At 44.3% G+C, this 21,281-nt stretch overlaps 2 protein-coding genes and 1 non-coding gene across 3 annotated transcripts; 1 reads left to right on the top strand and 2 right to left on the bottom strand.

Moving 5' to 3' along the window:
- The first annotated feature begins 60 nt into the window (after positions 1 to 60).
- C3H1orf194 (chromosome 3 C1orf194 homolog) lies at positions 61 to 10,609 on the top strand. The gene is made up of 5 exons (XM_041749007.1): positions 61 to 563; positions 8,741 to 8,857; positions 9,374 to 9,489; positions 9,842 to 9,972; positions 10,405 to 10,609. Exons 1-5 carry the CDS (start codon positions 483 to 485, stop codon positions 10,473 to 10,475), a joined length of 516 nt encoding a protein of 171 aa, XP_041604941.1. The 5' UTR covers positions 61 to 482; the 3' UTR covers positions 10,476 to 10,609.
- A 1,870-nt stretch (positions 10,610 to 12,479) lies between these two features.
- On the bottom strand, positions 12,480 to 12,899 carry LOC121488566. Its single transcript, XR_005987178.1, has one exon.
- A 1,999-nt stretch (positions 12,900 to 14,898) lies between these two features.
- On the bottom strand, positions 14,899 to 20,807 carry TMEM167B (transmembrane protein 167B). The gene is made up of 3 exons (XM_041750627.1): positions 20,669 to 20,807; positions 18,293 to 18,424; positions 14,899 to 17,355 (listed from the first exon to the last, which is right to left on the bottom strand). The coding sequence occupies exons 1-3, from the start codon at positions 20,676 to 20,678 to the stop codon at positions 17,273 to 17,275; spliced, it is 225 nt and encodes a 74-aa protein (XP_041606561.1). The 5' UTR covers positions 20,679 to 20,807; the 3' UTR covers positions 14,899 to 17,272.
- Between the last annotated feature and the right edge of the window lie 474 nt (positions 20,808 to 21,281).

Below are 21,281 nucleotides of genomic sequence, written 5' to 3' on the forward strand. Positions count from 1 at the left end.
ACCGAGGTTGAGCAAGGAGTGTTTGCACTAGCCTGCAACTTTCCAAGCACGACGCCTGGGCTCTTCCGTCTCATTCTCTCACTGCTTTGAAAAATTCTTTTGTTAGATGCGACGGAGTCGCAAATCCCTGGGTCATCTTTTGGGGCTTCTTTGCTGGACGGAGATGTGTTGCAGGACTGCTGCCCGGCGGAGGCCGACGTTTTCCGACTAAGGCCCCCGAGTGCACACGCAGGGCTCCCTGGTTCGCCGCGGGCGCTTTCGCCCTGCGTTCCCGGAGCTTCCTCCCGAGGTGTGTCTCCGCGCCGGACCGCCAGGTGGCGCCCTTCTCGAAGGGAATTCGCCTCAGTCACAGATGGCGGGGAGTTGCCTGGCAACCGAAGCTGGGCGTTCCAAACAATTGGGACCCGGGATCCTCCGCGTGCGTCGTGTGCGGCTGCGCGGGATCCCGTCCCTCGCACCCGCGTCTCGCTCCGCCTTTTACCATGCCTTTCCCCCGAGACCCTCTCCAGCACCCTACGCTGGAAAACGATGACTCCTACCTGGGGAAACTCCGGGCTTCCAAGGTAGTGTGGTTTCTTGCTTAGATTCCCAGCAGGCTCGATGGCACGCTTCTTTCTGTTGGCGTGATGGGTAGAGACGGTAACTTAGAGCACTCTGGTGAGGACACTGGGTCAGGTACCCGAGAAGTTTTTCTGCCCGCCTCCTTGGCTCCGTATTCAGGTCTGCTGACGTTTCAGAGGTGCCCTCGAGGAGAGGGAAGTAGAGCTCTAGCCCAAGGAACAAGGGGCTCTTCTTCCCCAAAGCAATGCTCGGTATAATGTGGATTAAACGGGCCCAGGTTCCCACCAAGCCACCCTTTGCCCTGTTTGGAAAAGTGTTCTCTGAAGAGGTAGGAGATGTGGAATGGGAGAGAAGCCTCTGGAAGCCACCAGGTCATGCTTTTTATGCATCTACCCTCACACCATCTCTGTCTTTTGGCCAATGCTGGAATGTGTTCTTTGTATGGGTGTCAGTGATTTGGGAACTTAGATGATTCTTTTTTTCTGGTAGAAGTATTTGGGATGCTTGAAGTGTTGCAAAATGAGGTGAATTCAGTAGGAACTGTGGCTTGACAACAGTATCAAAGAGCTTCCTTTGATTTATTCAACATTTATCATTTACTATATGCCAAGCATTCTGCTCAACACTGAGGATGTATAGATGAGTTAGATAGGGCTCCTGCTTTAGAGGAACTCTAGTAGAAAAGCTGACAACAGCAACAGCAAAAATGCCCAATAGCACATGTGTTGTGGCAGAGTTATACATCGTGTGTCATTTAAAGGAAAGCTTCCCAGAGCAGGTGAGTTTTCGCATCCGCCTAGGAGTTACCTGGGCCAGGTGAGGGAGGAATATGACTTAGAAAGAAGGTAACAAGAACCAGATATTCAAGGCACAGGGGGCAGCAGGTGCGCATACATGGAAAGGAGAGGAAGAGTGCCTCGTTTGGGGCTAAAGAGTCTAGAATGTTTGGAGCATCCATGTGAGATGGAGGAGAGAAGAGAGCAGGAGCTGGAGTCACCTTGTTGGGCTGGGTGTGCTGTGTACACCATGCTACTGAGCTAGGATTCCATCCTCGAGGTGCTGGGGAATCACGTCAGGATTTTAAGCACTAGAGTGACACAATCAATGGGTATTTTTGGAAAGCACGGCGGCTAGAACAGAAGTGAGGACAAGAGGAATCAGCAAGAAGGCAGGAGCCTCAGAAGGCAGAAACCTCCAGGAGGAATAAAAGATCTAAGGCAGGGGATGGCAATAAGGTGCAGATGTTAAAAAGTTGCCAAGGGCAGGACTGATGAAACTTTGTGGCTGGATGTGTACTCAAGAGAAGGAACAAGTCTAGGATAGCTCCTAGGTTTCTGAGGGCTTCATTGATATCATTTACTGAATGAGGCATCCAGGGGAAGCCGGTTTGGGGAGAAAGAAGTTCAGGTCGGTTAGGTAGATGTTGCTTTTGTGGTGCCTGTGGGACATTTAAGTGGAGTTGAATAGCATGCAACATGGTTGAGAGTTCTAGGTTGAAGCTGTGTGTCTGGAAGCCACAGCATCCATGTGGTGGTCAAAGCCACAGGAAGGAATGAGCTCATCCAGTGAATGTGAGAATACGAAAACCAGAAATGAAACTCCTGGAGAATGCACTAAGGAACAGAGAGAGAATGTAGAGCTGACAAGGGAGCTGAACAGTAACAACTAGAGGCAGGAGGAAAATCAGGAGGATCTGGCCCTACAGAGCATAGAGGGAACATTCGAGGAAATCAGAATCATGGTGCCAGAAAATGCAGAAGCCAAATAAGACCAGGTCTGGAAAGGATCCACCTAACGTAGCTAAAGATAAAGATCAGTTTCAGTGCTTGCTTAAGAAAGAGGCCGGACTGCAGTGGCTAAAGAGGGTTTGGAAATGGGGAGGAAGTGGAGGTAGTAAATGTTGACTCTTGAAGAAGTCTAGTTCTGAAGGGAAAGTGATAGAGTGATAGCGAGACAGTGATGAAGGAATGAGAGAGGGGCTGGGTATAGGGGATGCCAAGATGGTACAGGTCTCTGAAGCACAAGGAAAGGTTAGTTTCAGAGAAGAAAGGTTCTTCATTTTTATTATTATTTTTGAAGTATAGATGACAAATACAGTGTTCCTATTCATTTCAGCTGTCCAGCATAGCGATTTGACAATCCTATACATTACTCAGTGTCTACCACAGTAAGTGTAGTCAACGCCTGTCACCATACAACGTTATTACAGTATTACTGACTCTGTTTCCTGTGGTGTACTTTTCATGCCCATGACTTACTTATTTTATAACTGGAAGTTTGTATGTCTTAATTTCTTCACCTATTTCACCCATCTCTCCACCTACCTTCCTTCTGGCAACCATTAGTTTGTTCTCTGCATTTATGGGTCTGTTTCTGCTCTTGTTTGTTTAGTTTTGTTCTTCAGGTTGCACATATAAGTGAAATAATATGGTATTGGTCTCTCTTTGTCTGACTTATTTCATGTTGCAAATACCATCTATCTCCATCCATGATGTGGAAAAGGGCAAGGTTTTTCTTTTTTATGGCTGAGTAATATTTCATTGTGGATATATAGGTAGGTAGGTAGATGAATGGATAAACAATGAAGCTATATATGTATAGATAGCACATTTTCTTCATCCTTTCATCTATTGATGGGAGCTTTTGTTGCTTCCACATCTTGGCTATTGTAAATAATGCTGCAGTAAACATAATGCATATATCCTTTTGGATTAAGTATTTTCATTTTCTTTGGGTAAATACCTAGTATTGGGGTTACTGGATCATATGGATTTCTATTTATTTATTTATTTATTTATTTAAAATATTTTATTTACTTATTCTGAAAGACACACAGAGAGAGGCAGAGACACAGGCAGAAGGAGAAGCAAGCTCCATCAGGGAGCCTGATGTGGGACTCGATCCCGGGATTCCAGGATCACGGCCTGGGCGGAAGGCAGGCGCTCAACCTCTGAGCCACCCAGGGATCTTGGATTTCTATTTTTAATTTTTTCACGAGCTTCTATACTGTTTTCCCCAATGGCTACACCAATTTACATGTTCCCTTTTCTCCACATTCTTTTTTTTTTTTTAATTTTTTTAAAATTTATTTATGATAGTCACAGAGAGATAGAGAGAGAGAGGCAGAGGGAGAAGCAGGCTCCATGCACCGGGAGCCCGACGTGGGATTCGATCCCGGGTCTCCAGGATCGCGCCCTGGGCCAAAGGCAGGCGCCAAACCGCTGCGCCACCCAGGGATCCCCCTTTTCTCCACATTCTTGCCAACACTATGTTACTTCTTGTCTTTTTCATACTAGTCATTCTGACTGGTGTGACGGGGTATCTCATTGTGGTTTTGGTTTGCATTTCCCTGATCATCAGTGATGTTAAGCATCTTTTCATAATCAGATTAGGTGTTTTGGTGTTGAGTTATGTATAAGTTCTTTATATATTTTGGATATTAATTCCTTATCAGATATATCATTTGCAAATATCTTCTCCCATCCAGTAGGTTCTCTTTTCATTTTGTTGATGGCTTCCTTTGTGCAAAAGCTTTTTATTTTGGTGTATTTCCAGTAGTTTATTTTTGCTTTTGTTTCCCTTCCCTGAGGAGATATACCCACAAATATGTTGATAAGGCTAATACCTAAGAAATTATAGCCTATGTTTTCTTTTAGTGGTTTCAGTTCTCACATTTAGTCTTTAATCCATTTTCATTTTGTTTCTGTGTATGGTGTAAGAAAGTGCCCCGATTTTGTTGTTTTGCATGTAGCTGCCCAGTTTTCCCAGCACCATTTGTCAAAGAAACTGTCTTCCCTATTGTATATTCTTGCATCCTTTTCCATAGATTAATTGACCATATAAGCATTGGGTTTATTTATGGGCTCTCTATCCTAATTGATTGATCTATGTGTCTAATTTTGTGCCAGTACTATAGTGTTTTTTTTTTTTTTAAGCCTATTTGTTTTAGCAATCTCTACACTCAAGTAGGGCTCAAACTCATGACCCCAAAATCAAGAGTTGCATGCTCTTCTGACTAAGCCAGAAAACATCCCAGGTACTATATTGTTTTAATTACTATAGCTTTGTAGTATATCTGGAAATCTGGGATTGTGATACCTCCAGTTTTGTTCATTCTCAAGATTGCTCTGATGTTCAAAGTCTTTTGTGGTTCTATAAATTTTAGGATTATTTTTTCTACTTCTGTGAAAAATGCTATTGGTATCTTGATGGGGATTGCACTGAATTTGTAGATTACTTTGAGTAGTATGGACATTTTAACAATATTAATTCTTCCAATCCATAAGAATGATATATCTTTCCATTTGTGCTATCTTCAATTGCTTTCACCAGTGTCTTATAATTTTCAGAGAATAGATCTTTCATTGCCTGGGTTAAATTTATTCCTAGATATTTTATTATTTTTGGTGCAATTGTAAATAGAATTGTTTTCTAATTTGTCTTTCCACTTTTTTATTGATGTATAGAAACAACAGATTTCTTTATATTAATTTTGTATTCTGCAACTTTAGGGAATTCATTTATTAGTTCTAATAGTTTTTTAGTAGTCTGTAGGGTTTTCTATATATAGTATCGTGCATGTGCAAATAACGACAGTTTTACTTCTTCCTTATCAATTTGGATGCCTTTTATTCCTTTTTCTTGTCTGATTGCTGCAGCTAAGACTTTCAGTACTATGTTCAATAAAAGTGGTGATTGTGGACATCCTTGTTTTGTTCCTGACCTTAGAGGAAAATCTTTCAGTTGTTCACCTTGAAATTGATGTTGGCTGCGGGTTTTCATATTTACCTTTATTGTGTTGAGATACATTCCCTCTAAATCTATTGAGATTTTTTATAATAAACATATGTTGTATTTTGTCAAATGCTTTTTCTGCATCTATTGAGATGATCATACAGTTTCTATCCTTCCTTGTTAATGTGATGTATCACACTGATTTGTGAATACTGACCTCCCCTTGCATCATTGGAATAAATCCCATTTGATCATAGCGAATGATCCTTTAATGTATTATAAATTTGACTTACTAATATTTTATTGAAGATTTTTATGCCTGTGTTCACCAGAGATATAGGCTCGTAGTTTTCTTTCATTCGTAGTCTCTGTCTGATTTTGGTATCACGGTAATGCTGGCCTTGTAGAATGAATTTGGAAGACTTCCTTACTTTTCTATTTTTTAGAATGGTTTGAAGAGTGTTGGGGCAGCCCAGGTGGCTCAGAGGTTTAGCGCCACCTTCAGCCCAGGGCGTGATCCTGAAGACCTGGTATCGAGTCCCAAGGACTCCCTGCATGGAGCCTGCTTCTCCCTCTGCCTGTGTCTCTGCCTCTCTCTCTCATGAATAAATAAATAAAAATCTTTTTTTTTTTTAATGAAAAGAGTGGGGATCCCTGGGTGGCTCAGCGGTTTGGCGCCTGCCTTTGGCCCAGGGCGCGATCCTGGAGACCCGGGATCGAGTCCCACGTCCGGCTCCCGGCATGGAGCCTGTTTCTCCCTCTGCCTGTGTCTCTGCCTCTCTCTCTCTCTCATAAATAAATAAAAATAAATCTTAAAAAAATAAATAAAAATAAAAATAAAAAAATGAAAAGAGTGTTAACTCTTTAAATGTTTAACAGAATCCACTTGTGAAGCTATCTGGTCCTACACTTTTGTTTATTGGGTTTTTTAATTATGATTTCAGTTTTATTACTAGTAATTCATCTGTTCAAATTTTCTATTTCTTTTTGATTTAGTTTAGGAAGATCCTATGCATTTTTTCATGGTATTTTGCTATAATTCTCTGTGTTTCTGTGATGTTGGTTATTATTTCTCCTCCTTCATTTCTGATTTTATTTAAGTCCTTGCTCACTCTCTTTTTTCCTGAGGAGTCTGGCTCAAAGTTTATCAATTTTATGTTTTTCAAGAACCAGCTCTTGTTTTCATTTGGTTTCCTTGATCTGTGTGTGTGTGCGTGTGTGTGTATTAGTCTTCATTTATTTCTGCTCTGATCTTTATTATTTTCTTCTACTAATTTTGTTAGATTCTTTGTTAGGCTTTGTTCATTCTTTTTTTCTAATTTCTTTAGGTATAAGATTAGATTGTTTGGGATTTTTCTTGTTTCTTTTTCTTTTCTTGTTTCTTGATGTAGGCCTGTATCACTATAAAATTCCCTCTTACAACTCTCAAAGGCTTCAGACAGACAATTGTGTTTTCATTTTCTCTGTATTTTTTTTATTTCCTCTGATTGCTTAGTTGACCCATTGGTAGTTTAGTAGCATGTTGTTTAGCCTCTCTGTTTGTATTTTTTCCAGTTTTTTTCTTTTCTGCTAATTAACTTCTAGTTTCATACCACTGTGGTTGGAAAAGTTTCTTGATGTGATTTCGGTCTTCTTAAATTTATTGAGACTTGTTTTTTGGCTTGATGTGTGATCTCTCCTGGAGAATGCTCCGTATGCTCTTGAAAAGAATATGTGGAATGTTGTGTATCTATGTGTCAGGTCCATCTGACCTAATGAGTCGTTCAAAGCCATCATTTCCTTGTTGGTTTCCTGTCTGGATGATCTATCCGTTGATGTAAGTGCATGTTAAAGCCCCATAATATTGGTGTATTACTGTCAGTTTCTTCCTTTATGTCTATTAAGGAAAAATTTGCTCTAAGTAGTTAGGTGCTCCTATTTTGGGTACATAGATATTCACAATTGGTTTTTTAAATTTTAAAAGATTTTACTTATTTATTCACAAGACAGAGAGGCAGAGACATAGGCAGAGGGAGGAGAAGCAGGCTCCCAACAGGGAGCCCGATATGGGACTCCAGGATCACGCCCAGAGCCAAAGGCAGACACTCAACCACCAAGCCACCCAGGCATCCCGATCTTCCCAATTGTTATATCCTCTTGTTGAATTGGTCCCTTTATCACTATGTAATGCCTTTATGTGATTCTTGGTACAGTCTTTGTTTTAAAGTTTATTTTGTTTAAGTATTGCTACCTGTTTGTTTTGGTTTTTTTTTTTTGCTTCAATTTGAATGTAATATCTTTTTCCATTCATAAGGGTTATCCTTGAGTAAAAGGTATATGCCTTTCTTTGAGATAGGACAATGGATATGAGGATGGTATTCATGCTTGACAGTCTTACTTTCTCAGTAGAGGACAGTCTCATTCTTCTGCTGAATGAGGACATGATGAAGCTTATGTAGCCTTTGAGGAATTGGAGGAGATCTGCCTATGCTTGCATCATGTATTTCTAGTTTTCTTGTTTCATTTATCATATTTTTTGTGACAGCACACTGTCTGGTACATACTATTCAATTAATGCCTGACCCGAGTTACACAAGCACTTTGTCATATGTAGAGGAGAGGAGGGTTCCAACACTGAATAGATTGAATTTGATTTCTACTAGGTTGAAGCTATACTCATTGGAATGCAGTCATTATTCAAACAATATTTCATTTTTGAATACCATGTGTTAGGTCGCTGCGCTAGGTACTAAGGTACTAATGAACAATGTGGCATTTTACATTAAATGAAGAAATCACTTGTGTGCTTTTCACATTGATGTTTATGAGGTTCTATTTAGAAGAGTGATTGTCCAACATACTTTTTCCTTGACACTTCTGCAGTCACAGCGACCCTTCTCTGCTTACTGAAATCTTCTCTTCCTGCTTAGACACTGCACTTTCCTGATTCTTCTGTTTCTGAATACCTTAGTATCTTTTCTCTCTCCTCCCCCTCCCCATTATAATATTGTGCAATCGTGAGCCCTTTTGGCCACAATCCTTTTTGCAGGCTTTAGCCACTACTTCATGTGCATGATCCCCAGACCTCTATTACTTGCTCTGAGCTCTCCTTCAAGTTTCAACTTCCCATGTTCCACCTGTTGACTGCATTCGGGCAACTTAACCTTTTCTTCAAACTCAGAGGACATCTAAACATGAGCTCATCTTCCTTATCTTCTCCGCACTCACCACCCGCTGTCCCACTCCACCCCTTTTCCTGTATTCCTGGCCAACTTTTGTCAGTTCTAATATTGAAAACCTAAGAGCATCAAAAGCCTGGGAGTCTTGCCTCATATCGTTCTTCCCTTTGAAGAGACCCCCTGAGCTTCAATTACACTAGGATGGAATAAGGAGATGGATGTCACTGAAGCTATCATATCAGCAAGGCCTCCTGTAACCAGGTCCTGCTGTGGTTTCTCTTTTGCAGAAACTGCCATATAAGAACCCAACTCACCTTGCTCAGCAACAGGAACCCTGGAGTCGGCTCAGCTCAACTCCCACAATCACCTCCACGAGGCGGGATATTTATTTTCTTGATCCTGAGGTACCTAGCATTGAAATACTATTTCTCTTCACACCTGCTTAAGATTCATATATATCTTTTTTGAAAGGTAGTCTGTCCTCAATGGCATCAGCATCTTTATTTTGTCCCTAGTCCAAGGTCCTATCAAACCTAAAGCCTAGTATCAATTTATCTGGCCTCTGGGAAGTCGGAAGGGTTGTGTTTTGCTACAGTAGATTATCTGGAGCAAATCATTTTCTCACCAGACCTTTCATTCTTCTGATAACCATACATGACATAAGGCCCATTAAGCCCAAGTAGAGGACAATATGATTTCCATATCTCCAGTGAGAGCTGACCCCCCCCCACCCCATTAGACCTATGACACAATTCTATATTGACAAGAGTCAAGATGCCTTTGATGTATAAGGAGCTGGTGGACATCAAGCCCAAAAGGAGTTCACTCTGCTTTTGGGGAAAAAGTAAGCCCAACAGAACTTGACTAGAGTTGAGGTAAAGGTAGCAAGTTAACCCTGGGTGGATTGACTTCTTCTGTAGATACCAAAGGATGACCTGGATTTCCGCTTAGCAGCCTTGTACAACCACCACACAGGGACATTCAAGAACAAAAGTGAGGTACTTTTACACCAGGAGACCACCCAGGATACCCATGGGTAAGTGGTGCAGGCAGGACTTCTCCACCCTAAGGACAATGCCACCCAGTCATGTAAGGTAAAGTGTCACCTGGGAAATAACAAAGATAATCAATAGGTACTCATTTGTATACATTTTTCTGTGCTTTTTACATCTATAATGCAATTTCTGTATTTTTATTAGCTAAAGTGAATAGGGATCCTCCAGCATTTTGCTCATCTGTATAAACAAACAAAATATTCAGCTAATTCCCAGAGGATAAAGGTCTTTGGCTGCATTATTTTTGAGGCTGCATGCAATTTTCTTTCCCTCCTCACCTTTCTTCTTCTGATTGATTTCACTCTCCCCTGTTCTTCCCCATACCATCTCTAGAATCATCAAGACCCAATTCCCTGGAGAACTTTTACCCCCTCCTCCGCCACCTTCCGTCACTTCCCGAGCTAACATCAGACACTGGATCAACCCTAAGAAGGAGTCTATCCACAGCATCCAGGGATCCATAGGTAAGGGTTAGAAGACTGGATGGGCAGATGGGTGGTACAAGAGCTTTTTTAAATTGACCCAGGAATCAGGGAATTGAGGTGATTGGTCATTAGAGAACTTCAAGGATAACTGAAGGTCTTAGAATAGCAGTGACTAAGTTGGCACTTTCTCAGATTAATACCAGAGGACATACTGCCTATAAACTAGAAGATGAATTTTCAGAGCCTTTAGCTCTGTCCCCTAAGTCTTGGGGACAAAATGTCTATCAAAGGACAGAAATCTGGGAGTGGAGGACCCTACAGCTATCTCCCATCAGTGCTCTATAGGCCAGTTTCCCCAGATGTTATAAGGACCTCCTCCACAGTACCCAGCAATGTATGGGTGATTACAGGTTCCCAGAAAAGGCAAAGGATTTGCAATTCACAGCCTACTCCCTCTTCTCTTTTCTCCAGTGTCCCCTCACACTGCTGCCACCAATGGAGGCTACTCCCGAAAGAATGATGGTGGCTTCTTCTCTACTTAGTGTTGACAGGCCCCTGGACTAATTAATCATAGTGGAACATACTGCCGCCCACCTCCATTAAATATATTTGTGCTGGATGAAGCCTGAAGTGCATTACCCATGGACTGAGAGTTGCCGCTTAACTGCTTTTAAAATGTGGGAGGGGGGATCCCTGGGTGGCGCAGCGGTTTGGCGCCTGCCTTTGGCCCGGGGCACGATCCTGGAGACCCGGGATCGAATCCCATGTCGGGCTCCCGGTGCATGGAGCCTGCTTCTCCCTCTGCCTATGTCTCTGCTTCTCTCTCTCTCTCACTGTGTGCCTATCATAAATAAATAAAATTTAAAAAAATAAAATAAAATAAAATAAAATAAAATGTGGGAGGGATGTTTCCCAACTTCTAGAAACTAGTCCTCATGGACAGATTTGCAATTTGGAAAGTCATCTTGCTGAAAAGCTAAGGATTTAGAACTAAACAGCACATGGGTGCCTGCGTGGCTCAGTTAACCGTCTCAGTCTTGATCTCAGCTGAGGTCTTGGGTCTTAGGGTCTTGAGTTCAGGCCCCACACTGCGCTGGGTGTGTAGCCTACTTAAAACAAAAAAAGAGGGATCCCTGGGTGGCGCAGTGGTTTGGCGCTTGCCTTTGGCCCAGGGCGCGATCCTGGAGACCCGGGATCGAATCCCACATCAGGCTCCCGGTGCATGGAGCCTGCTTCTCCCTCTGCCTATGTCTCTGCCTCTCTCTCTCTCTCTCTCTGTGACTATCATAAATAAATCAAAAATTAAAAAAAAAAAAGTTTAAAAAAAAAAATCTTGTTTTCAGCAGGGGACAGGTATTCGTATTTTGTAAAGTGGACTCATTCCAAACTTGTATGTCAGACACTGAGATAAATTTTGGGGAAACAAGAGTGGGCATAGCCCATTCTCTTAATGAGCTTACCAAACCATAATTCTGGAAGCTCTATGGAGAATTAACGTTTATGCTGAGGTCATTCATACTTAACAGATGTCAGACCTTCTGAATTTAGTCATCTGCTGGACTCTACTTTGCCATAAGGGTTCCATTTTCCTGGTTCTGGTTCCTTGCCATTGTTCATTGTCTAACTCTGCTCTCTTCTTGCCTGGGAGCCAATTCCCTTTTGTCAATTTGTGCTGTGAAATACAGTCCTTGATTCTTATAAACGTGATTCAACAACCTGGTGCTTGGGTTTGAAGGTACCTAAAAACTGATGCATTGATGTGGTTTCTAAAATTACAAGTCACTCAGGGGAACCTGATGTTAGATTAGGCAAGAAACTGCAGACCTTTCAGAATACCCTAGGATCAGTTCCTGTTTCTAAGTTTGGACAGCATATGCATTGTTGCATAATTCAGACGAGAAAGCTGCTTCCTGTTACTCAGGTACAGGGTCCTTAAACCATCAAACTATCACAAGCCCTCTTCCAGAGACTCCAGCCTATTCAGATCACATCTGCTGCCAAGTGGCAATATGAAGTTTCAGTTCTCTCTAAGATTTTATTTATTTACTCATGAGAGACACACAGAGGCAGAGGCACAGGAGAGGGAGAAGCAGGCCCCGTCTCCAGGATCTCACTGAGCCCCCGGGCGTCCCAGTTCTGTTTAGACCGGATGAAAGTGGCAGAGAGGAAGGACTCTGGGTAATCATGGCATGCAGGTTATTTGATACTGAATTTTAAAAAATTTATTATCGTGACCCCATACATCGAGGTTTAAAAAAAGCCTCCCTGATAATTGTAATTCCGTAAAGCTGGGGCCAGTCCCCGCACTCCGGACCCTGCAAGCGCTCCACGCTCTCACGGGATACGCGTGTGTAACACCCGTACACGCACGCCCGTAGACGTAACCTGCAGTGTCAGACGCCGCACAGAGGCCAACCAGGGCCACCAGGGCCACCAGGGCCAGGCCTGCGGGGAAGGCAACGGGCGGAGGGAAACCGTGCAGCGCACACTCCTCCCGTGCCTGCGGCTGCACCCGGGCCTCCGGCGGCCGCGCCCCGGAGCCGGGCTCAGATCAGAATCGCCTCGATAATCAGCGGCACGGGACGGGCCCGGCCTCGTCTATCTGATCAATTCATCACTTCTGAGCGCCGGGCCCCGTCAGACCAGCGCCGGGGCCGCGGTGCTGCCGCCGCCCGCGAGCCTCGCCGCACAGCGCCCCACGGAGGGGGCTTCGCAGGAGGAAGCTTTTCATCTCGGGCCGGCCCGGCGGGGCTGGGTCACAACCCGATCAAATAAGATCAAGGTGTAGACGGGGGGAGGGGCTCAGGGACGGCGCACATACGCTCGCCTTGCACGCCCCACGTGGACCCACCACACTCGCACGCCCACTCACTCAACCCACACGCGCCTTCCACGCGTCTTCCACGCACATCGCAGCACCACACGCACCACCGCCGCCGCCCCAGGCCGCTCTCCCTCCGGAAAGGGCCGGAAGTCGGTAACCCCCCTTTAAAGGCCTCTGCCCCGGAGGATTCTGGGAGGAGCCACTGAGCGCAACGCCCTCGGCCGGATGCGCCCTCGGTGCGCTCTGCTGCCCTCGCGTGGCTCGGAGGGGGAACCCGGGTCCCCGGTTTGGACAAACTCTGGCAAGACTAGACCGCAAGATCGTGCTTGTCTTTTTTTTCCCCCTCTCTTTAAAGATTGTAGTTATTTATTCACCACACCACACACACACACACACACACACACACAAGCGGGCCCCATGCAGGGCCCCATGCAGGGAGCCCGACGTGGGACTCGATCCCGAGTCTCCAGGATCACGCCCTGAGCTGCAGGCGGCGCTAACCGCTGAGCCACGCGGGCTGCCCTGATCCTGCTTGCCTTAAGTACGATCTTTGCCCAAGTACATATTTATATCCGTATCTATAGCTTTTCTTTGATCTTCGACCCACGTCTTTGATCCAAGTTGTGGATATAAGATGAGTCAGTCGCAGGAGATTTATAGGTGATGACTGCTGTCCCATGGAGCAGGCAACCCTGGTCATTAACCAGGATCGGCGCCCCCAGGAGCTCCTTCTCCCAAGGGAAAAGGAAAACATTTTACCAAAGGGAAAAGTGAGAATAGATTATTTAAATCCAATGATTTAGGGACGCCTGCGTGGCTCAGCGGTTGAGCGCCTGTCTTCAGCTCAGGACCTGATCCCAGGGTCCCAGGATCGAGTCCCCATCCGGCTCCCTGCATGGAGCCTGCTTCTCCCTCTGCCTGTGTATCTGTCTCTCATGAATAAATAAAAATCTTTAAAGAAATAATAAATCCAATGACTTAGTAGTCAGCCTGTGAAATGAGTAAAAGCAGGAAGGTATATCCCTGTCATTTACAAGAGCCCTCTTACTACGGGGAGCTTGATTTCATTTTTTTTTTTTTTTAAAGATTTTATTTATTCGAGAGAGAGGCAGAGACACCGGCAGAGCGAGAAGCGGGCTCCATGCAAGGAGCCCGACGCAGGACTCGATCCCTGGTCTCCAGGATCACGCCCTGGGCCAAAGGCGGGGCTAAACCGCTGGGCCACCCGGGTGCCCGGAAGCTTGATTTCTTCATATTGCTGAGCCTTCACTTACTGTCCATTAAAGCATGTCTTTCAAACTCCAGAATGAGTAGTGACTATATAATGAGAATTAGCTCCTTTCACATCAAGGGACACAATTTTTTACATGTCAGTTCCTTCTTTCTCCTTTTTCAACAAAAAACGTTTGTGTGTGGGTAAGGTAAATCAGAAGAATTTTGTGGATTTATAATTTGTAACTGTGCCAGTTCCACTATGCACTTGGAATAAACAAATAGGGGAAAACTATCCATGTCAGAATCCCACTGGCTCAACAATTTTCTGGGTGCATGGATGGTTAACCTGATAATCTCATGTTTCATTTTTTTTTTTAAGATTTTACTTATTTATTCTTGAGAGACACCGAGAGAGAGAGAGAGAGAGAGAGAGAGAGAGAGAGAGAGAGGGCAGAGACACAGGCAGAGGGAGAAGCAAGCTCCATGCAGGGAGCCCGATTTGGGACTCCATCCTGGAACTCCAGGATCATGCCCTGAGCTCAACTGCCCTGCCACCCAGGCATCCCTGATAATCTCATTTGAATGAAGTTTATGACTGGTAATGACAGATATTTGTATTTCAATAGCAGTGGTAGATAAAATGTATGGAGTGTTATCTGCCTTATTTAATATACTTTAAAACTTATTCATATATACCTGCTTATATATAAGCTGATACATGTATCAGTTCCCTCAAAGGAGGAAACTACACCTTCATAAATTCTGAACTATATCGCATATTTGCTGACCATTACAAGGGATTAACAGGAATAAACTAACAGTTTATTAGTCACTAATAAACTAAAAAGGTATACTTGGGTAGAACCCAGGGGACTGTTGAACACTTAATGAATTCATCGTGTGACAAATAAAATGGACAAAAATGGTAGGGAAAGAAATTTTATTTTCAAGGATTTGTGCATACAATGGTGAATAAAAAATTGTATTTCAACTATAAAAGGCTGACTCCATTCCACCCTGGTATTCAGGGTTTATGGTGATGCCAGTTTGAATCTGAGGCAATATTGCTATCCCCCTGCTTCCACCCCTAAAAGACTCCCTCAGAGGAACAACTTCCTATAATTTTTAGTCAAAATATATATGACACATCAACCAAAGTAATGAGTTAAACAGCCGTCTGCTCATCTGCTTACATAAAGGCAAGAAATGAAATAAGCTGTGTATTTGTTTCTTGCTGTAAATTACCTTCATTTTGTGCACATTTTTGGTACATTCTCGTATGAAAACATCTCAAAATATAACAATTTAGGTCAAGATGACCCATCTGGGAGGTTGTAAAAATTGGTTTGAACTAGAACTGTGAAAAGAAATATGAAGCAGCTCTACTCACCAAGCTTAGAGACATTTAGCCCTATTGGAAAACAAGTCATTAAAGCTACAAAATAAGTGCAAAACATGCTAAACCTGTATTTCCAGGGAGTGACATTCCTGCTGGCCAACAGGTCCCAAACACACCTACAAGGTGTAACTCTTCCTTTCTATTCCAATAGATGTCCTTTCCCTCATGCGAAAGATCCTCAGAAGTGACAATGGAAAACACATTAATCATTGAAATTTACCCTGCAGGCCAATTCCGGAAGAGGCAAAAGCCACAACTGAGATGATTAGACATGTAGTGTTTACTTGAGGACTTTCTACACCCTAGAAACCCTCAAAGCACTGAACTGCCTATTTTGGAACCTAAACTTCCTAGCAGCTTTTCTTTGGGGATAAGAAAAAAAAACAATTTCCTGCCACACAGGGGTCAACCACAGCTAACCTGTCCATAGTCAAGTTTTACTGTAATGGACAATCCAATTAGTTCCTATACTTTTGCTTGCTTTTTACAATAATTTAATTTTAGACCAACTCTCTTTTTTAAATGGGTAAGTCTTTTCTCAAATGTTGAGTCATCTAAAATGACTTGTGTAAGGTATTATATCCATGGAAAGGCCTATTAATCTCTATTGCAAACATCTGTTTTCCTTTACTTTAGAAAACACCCTCATTTTATCCATGGATTCTATGAACTGTCCAAACATGCCCGTGAATATCAACAACTTCTCTCACTCATTTGAATTTACCGTGTTCTTATAATACAAAGAGTTTCCAAGATACCTAAAGAGTACTGCAATATGAGGAACACTAAGAGTTGCCCAAGAAAAACAAGCAATCAATTAAAAATTGCCATAATAACCCAGACTCAAACACAGAATAAGGCTGTGTCTTGGATAACATGACAAAACATTCATCTAACATCACAATAAATTCTTATACCAAATGACTTTACTAGTGTATGAATTATATACTAAATTTTACTCTAACTGCAAATATATTAAAAATTATTTCTTCAATACTTTCTCTTTTCCCTAGTAATAGCATTTAAGACTGAGTAACGCTATTTAGTACTCAGTAATTTAGAGTACATAAAAAGGTTTTAGGAAAATTACAACAGTGGATTCATTTTCTCTATACCATTTGATGGGATGAAGTCTCTTTTGGGGGATACTGGTGAACAGAACATTTTTCTCATCCCAAGTTACTCCTTTCTTGTCTCATCACAGACAGATAATTCCTAAATCTTATATAGGCCCAGATTTTCTTGGCAAACTCTTGAGCTACCAACACAGCACAGCTATTTCATCTCTCCTCTTTTTGCAGTGAGGACCATGCCTCTCTTTTCTTCCCAGATGGGTATATGAAAGAGAAATTTCCAAAGCTGAAAATTTTTCTTGGTATTGTTTAACTCCTATTCCCCTCCTCCCCCCTCACCCAACTACCGCCCCACCACCACCCCCACCAAGTTGCCAAATCCAAATCAAACAGTGGGGGGGGAAAAGTCAAGTCTTGAAAATTCTCCTTCCAAGAGGTGTGAATATAGCCTATGTCCTTCCCTAATGAGGCTCGGTTTGAAAAGATCCTCAGGATGGGCTGAAGAACAAAATGGGTGACAGGTTTTGATGCAGGAGGTATGTAATCTTGTCACCGTGGGGTGTAATTTATCTGGACATTATATGCTCTCTGCTGAGGACTGATTCACACACAGGTCAAAGGAAGTGGCCTTCTGGAGTCCCCTGAAGCATAAATAATGTTTGTAACCAGGAGGAATTTCCCCTATATACAGTAGGGGCAGATGCTGTGGTGTCATCTTGGGGACTTTGATGATTTTAGCTGAGCTCTCTTACACTGGGCCCAGGCCCCGGACAGTTTCTTCACCCTCATCCTCTTGGTTGGCAGCTGATGAGATGGATGCTTTGGAATTCATTTAACAAACAGGACGTAAAAGGCCATTACAATGCAGGCGATTGCCACAGCAGCATGCAGCCTGGTTCCAATCACAGCGGCTAGCAGACAAAAGTAAAAAGAGAAAAGAAATCACATCTGCCCTTCATGTAAGTCCTCACTTTCAAGGTGATATTTTGAAACCTCTAGTCATGATGAAGAGACCTATCAAGGTTCTCTAGAACCACTCAGAAATGCATTTAAATACTATCTTTGGGGGCACCCGGGTGGCTCAGTGGTTGAGTGTCTGCCTTCTGCTTGGATCATGATCCCTGAGTCCTGGGATCAAGTCCCGAATCCGGCTCCCCACAGGGAGCCTGCTTCTCCCTCTGCCTGTGTGTCTGCTTCTCTCTGTGTCTCTCATGAATAAACACATTTTTAAAAATAATTAATTAATTAAAAAATATTAGACTTAAGCTCTAGGTTCTAGGTTAACATACTCTTTGTATTTTGCCCTGTTTTGACAAAAGATTTAGGTAGGTAGCATTTACCTATAATAAAAAGTGAAAAATCATTTGAATTAATGAAACTTTTTTTTTTTTATGATAGTTATACAGAGAGAGAGAGAGAGAGAGAGAGAGGGGCAGAGACATAGGCAGAGGGAGAAGCAGGCTCCATGCACCGGGAGCCTGACGTGGGATTCGATCCCGGGTCTCCAGGATCGCGCCCTGGGCCAAAGGCAGGCGCCAAACCGCTGCGCTACCCAGGGATCCCGAATTAATGAAACTTAAAAGAGAATCCAGTATATTCTTTCTAGAAATTCAGAAAAACTTTTCATTGAGAAAATATTACAATTCTAGTCCAGTCTAAAATACTTTAATTTATATACTTTTACTACATGGAAGATATTAAAATTACCTTGATGCGAAAATAAATAGTTATATCACAGTGGAACCAAATATAATGCCACAATAACCTATCCCACCTCCCACACACACTTTGTAGCACCTCACTCTCCAGAGATGGCAATCTCCTCTCCCTGTCCAGATATGATCTTACCTTTGTAAAACACACCCCAAACTCCTTTCTTCTCTGATAGCAGCCAGGTTTTGAGACGAGGTACTTTCTTGAAGTAAGCACAGGTGCAAACAAAGAGCAAACCAAACACCAGAATCCCATCCAAGGAGTACACTGTTATAGAAAGAAACACACACACACACCTTTGGTACTAATCTGGCTTGGGACAGGTGATCCCATTTGAGAATGCAAAGGAGAACAGAGCGATATCAAGACTTTAACATCAATTAGCAATGCCAACCCTTGACAAGAGGAAGCCTAAAATCCTGGGACTGACAAGGTTACTTCATTGTTCCCCAAATTGCTTGCAGACAGCCCTCTTACAAAGATTTCACTGCACCTTCTCCTCCTCTTTCAAGAGCTACAAGTCTCGGGGATCCCTGGGTGGCTCAGGGGTTAAGCGTCTGCCTTCTGGCTCAGGGTGTGAGGCTGGAGTCCTGGGGATCCAGTCCCACGTCGGGCTCCCTGCATTGAGCCTGCTTCTCCCTCTGCCTGTGTCTCTGCCTCTCTCTCGGTCTCTCATGAATAAATGAATAAAATCTTAAAAAAAAAAAAAGAGCTACAAGTCCTGAGAACACTGCATCACTTTAGTGGAATCAGCCTCCCAGGAATGGCCAGTGTTGATAACAGTTTGAGAGAGGTGTGAGAATCCTTGGAGCATGAGCAGAGGAAAGTACACATGTTCCTATTATCAATCACTCATGTGATAAAGGAGAGCTAGATGTTTAGCCAAGTCTCTCAGATCTGCATTTGCTGAAGAATATGTTAAGGCAAAAAGTAAAGCTAAACGGATAGAGCAATTTTCCTACGCTTATCTTACACTTTATGCATGATACTCTACTTACAAACCAAATTTCTGCTACAATAACAACACATTCTTGTTAAAAAAAAAAAAAAAAAAGCATCTGAGGCATTGACATAGAACAACTGTGGGGCACCTGGGTGGCTTAGTCCGTTAAGTGTCTGCCTTCAGCTCAGGTCATGATCCCAGGGTCCTGCATCCGCCCTACTTAGCTGGGAGTCGGCTTCTCCCACGCCCTGTGCCCCTCCCTACTGCTTGTGTGCGCTCTCTCAAATAAATAATCTTTGTTTTACAAAAAGGACAATTGCGGGAGGGGGAGGGAAGCTTTGAACAACTGGTTCTACTTCTTAAATACATTAACATGCTTTTTCTTGTACGCCTACGCACAATGAAGCGCCTAACTGCAAAAAAAAAAAAAAAATTCAGAACAAAAGAGGAGGGAAAGTAACTAAAATTTACTCAGTTATTATTATCTTTCAGACTGCTCTCTTATTTCTTGGTTCTGATGATCTCTTCCTCCCAGTGATGTCCCAGTACTGTGCCTCGGTAACCTTAGACCTGTTACCTGCCCAGGAAGCTCCTAAAGGATATCGTACATAATCAGTACCTGCCAGTTTCGGGCCACTCTATCTCCCTCTCTTCAGTAAAACTATCTCACAGCCAGTAAATTAACACATACACTAACTTCTTATGATGAATGATACTTCAACGTATTATACTTTTACTTTAAGTTCTTGCAGAAAATACCAAAATTCACAAGGTGAAGTTTGAGTCTCCATTGCCTGGCTCGTGGAGAAGGTACCTCTGAGAAAAGCTTTCCTGTGCCCCTCAAATCATACTAAGAAGCCTTCTCTTCTTTCCAGTAAAGTTGACTCTAAAGACCATAAAGGTCCTTCCCCCTGCACTTCCCTGGAATTCGGAAATCATGTCCAGAAAGTGTTCGGAGACGTCTGGAAACTTAGGTGGGATAAACGGTTGCAACCGCCACCTCGTCGGGAGAGGCAGTGTTTAAACCCGACCCCTGCAGCCCTGGGCGGGGTCTTCGGGTGGGGCCAGGCAGACAGGACTTTAGAATCAAACAAGTGGAAGCTTTCCGGCATTTTTTCAAAACAAGGAGAACTTTAAGGGTCTACGTTCGCCTCCAAAAAGTGTGAGGCTTGACCCTGTGGTTTCTCGTCCTGCCCCCGAGGCTACAGTCCGGGAGTCTGAGAACGTAGGGGCCGAGAGAAGGATCCTCTTCCCCCTGGTGCTCAAGCAACAGTGCGGCCGGGCCCGGCCTGCGGGTCTTGCAAGGGCTAGAACGCACTTCTCGGAAGGCACGAGGGAAGCAAGGCCAGGGCTGAGCACCGGTGCGGACGAGAGGCCCCGGCAGCCCAGGTGCGCACGAGACGGCGGGGCCGCCAAGGGGCCTGCGGACCAGCGGCAGCCGCCCCGAGACGCCACCGCGGGGCTGGCCTGCGAGGGGGCGGGAGACTCGCCACGTCAGGCCCGGGCCCGCCCGCCACGTTTCCCCGGGCCCTTTCCTCCCATTCTCCGCTCTGGGCGTTGGCTCTTACCGTTCGTCATGGCGGCTGGGCCCGGGCCTGGCTAGGGGCTCCGGGATCGGCTGTGCGCGGCCGCGGCCAAGACTGGGGAACCAGCTTCGGGTTGACACTTCCCGATCGGGGTCGCGGCGACGCGGGAGGCGAAGTACGCAGGCGCAAGGACAGACAGGCGAGCGCCGAACGCAACCAGGCGGGGCTAGCGGATTGCGGAGCCAGGGGACGCGGCTGGGCGGCGCCTGCTTACGCACGAGCGAGGCGAGCGGCGTCCGAGAGCCTCCCGGGTGGCCGCGGTGACCCGGCTTCTTCGGCGGTCCCTGCAGCGGGAGCGCTAGCCCTGGCCTGGCCTGCTCGCGGCCATCTATTTGGATAGGTCAGGCTTGCAGCTTTGCGCTTTATTCTGCGCTGTGGCAGCTGCTGTGTGTGTGTGTGTGTGTGTGCACGCGAGCAGCAACCTCCCTGCGACGGCAAGATTGTGTGTGTGTGTGTGTGTGTGTGTGCGCCCAGCAACCTTCCTGCGAGGCATGGTGTGTCTGTGTGTGTGTGTGCGCGCGCCCAGCAACCTTCCTGCGAGGCATGGTGTGTGTGTGTGTGTGTGCCCAGCAACCTTCCTGCGAGGCATAGTGTG

Source organism: Vulpes lagopus, chromosome 3 (assembly GCF_018345385.1).
Source record: "Vulpes lagopus strain Blue_001 chromosome 3, ASM1834538v1, whole genome shotgun sequence".
Classification (NCBI taxonomy): Eukaryota; Metazoa; Chordata; class Mammalia; order Carnivora; family Canidae; genus Vulpes; species Vulpes lagopus.

Excerpts from the sequence above, each read along its gene's own strand:
- C3H1orf194 (XM_041749007.1), top strand. The coding sequence starts at position 483 with ATGCCTTTCCCCCGAGACCCTCTCCAGCACCCTACGCTGGAAAACGAT. Across the intron at positions 8,858-9,373 it reads TTTATTTTCTTGATCCTGAG|ATACCAAAGGATGACCTGGA; the intron begins GTACCTAGCATT and ends CTTCTTCTGTAG. Across the intron at positions 9,973-10,404 it reads CAGCATCCAGGGATCCATAG|TGTCCCCTCACACTGCTGCC; the intron begins GTAAGGGTTAGA and ends TCTTTTCTCCAG.
- TMEM167B (XM_041750627.1), bottom strand. Across the intron at positions 17,356-18,292 it reads TTGGGGTGTGTTTTACAAAG|CCGCTGTGATTGGAACCAGG; the intron begins GTAAGATCATAT and ends TTTGTCTGCTAG.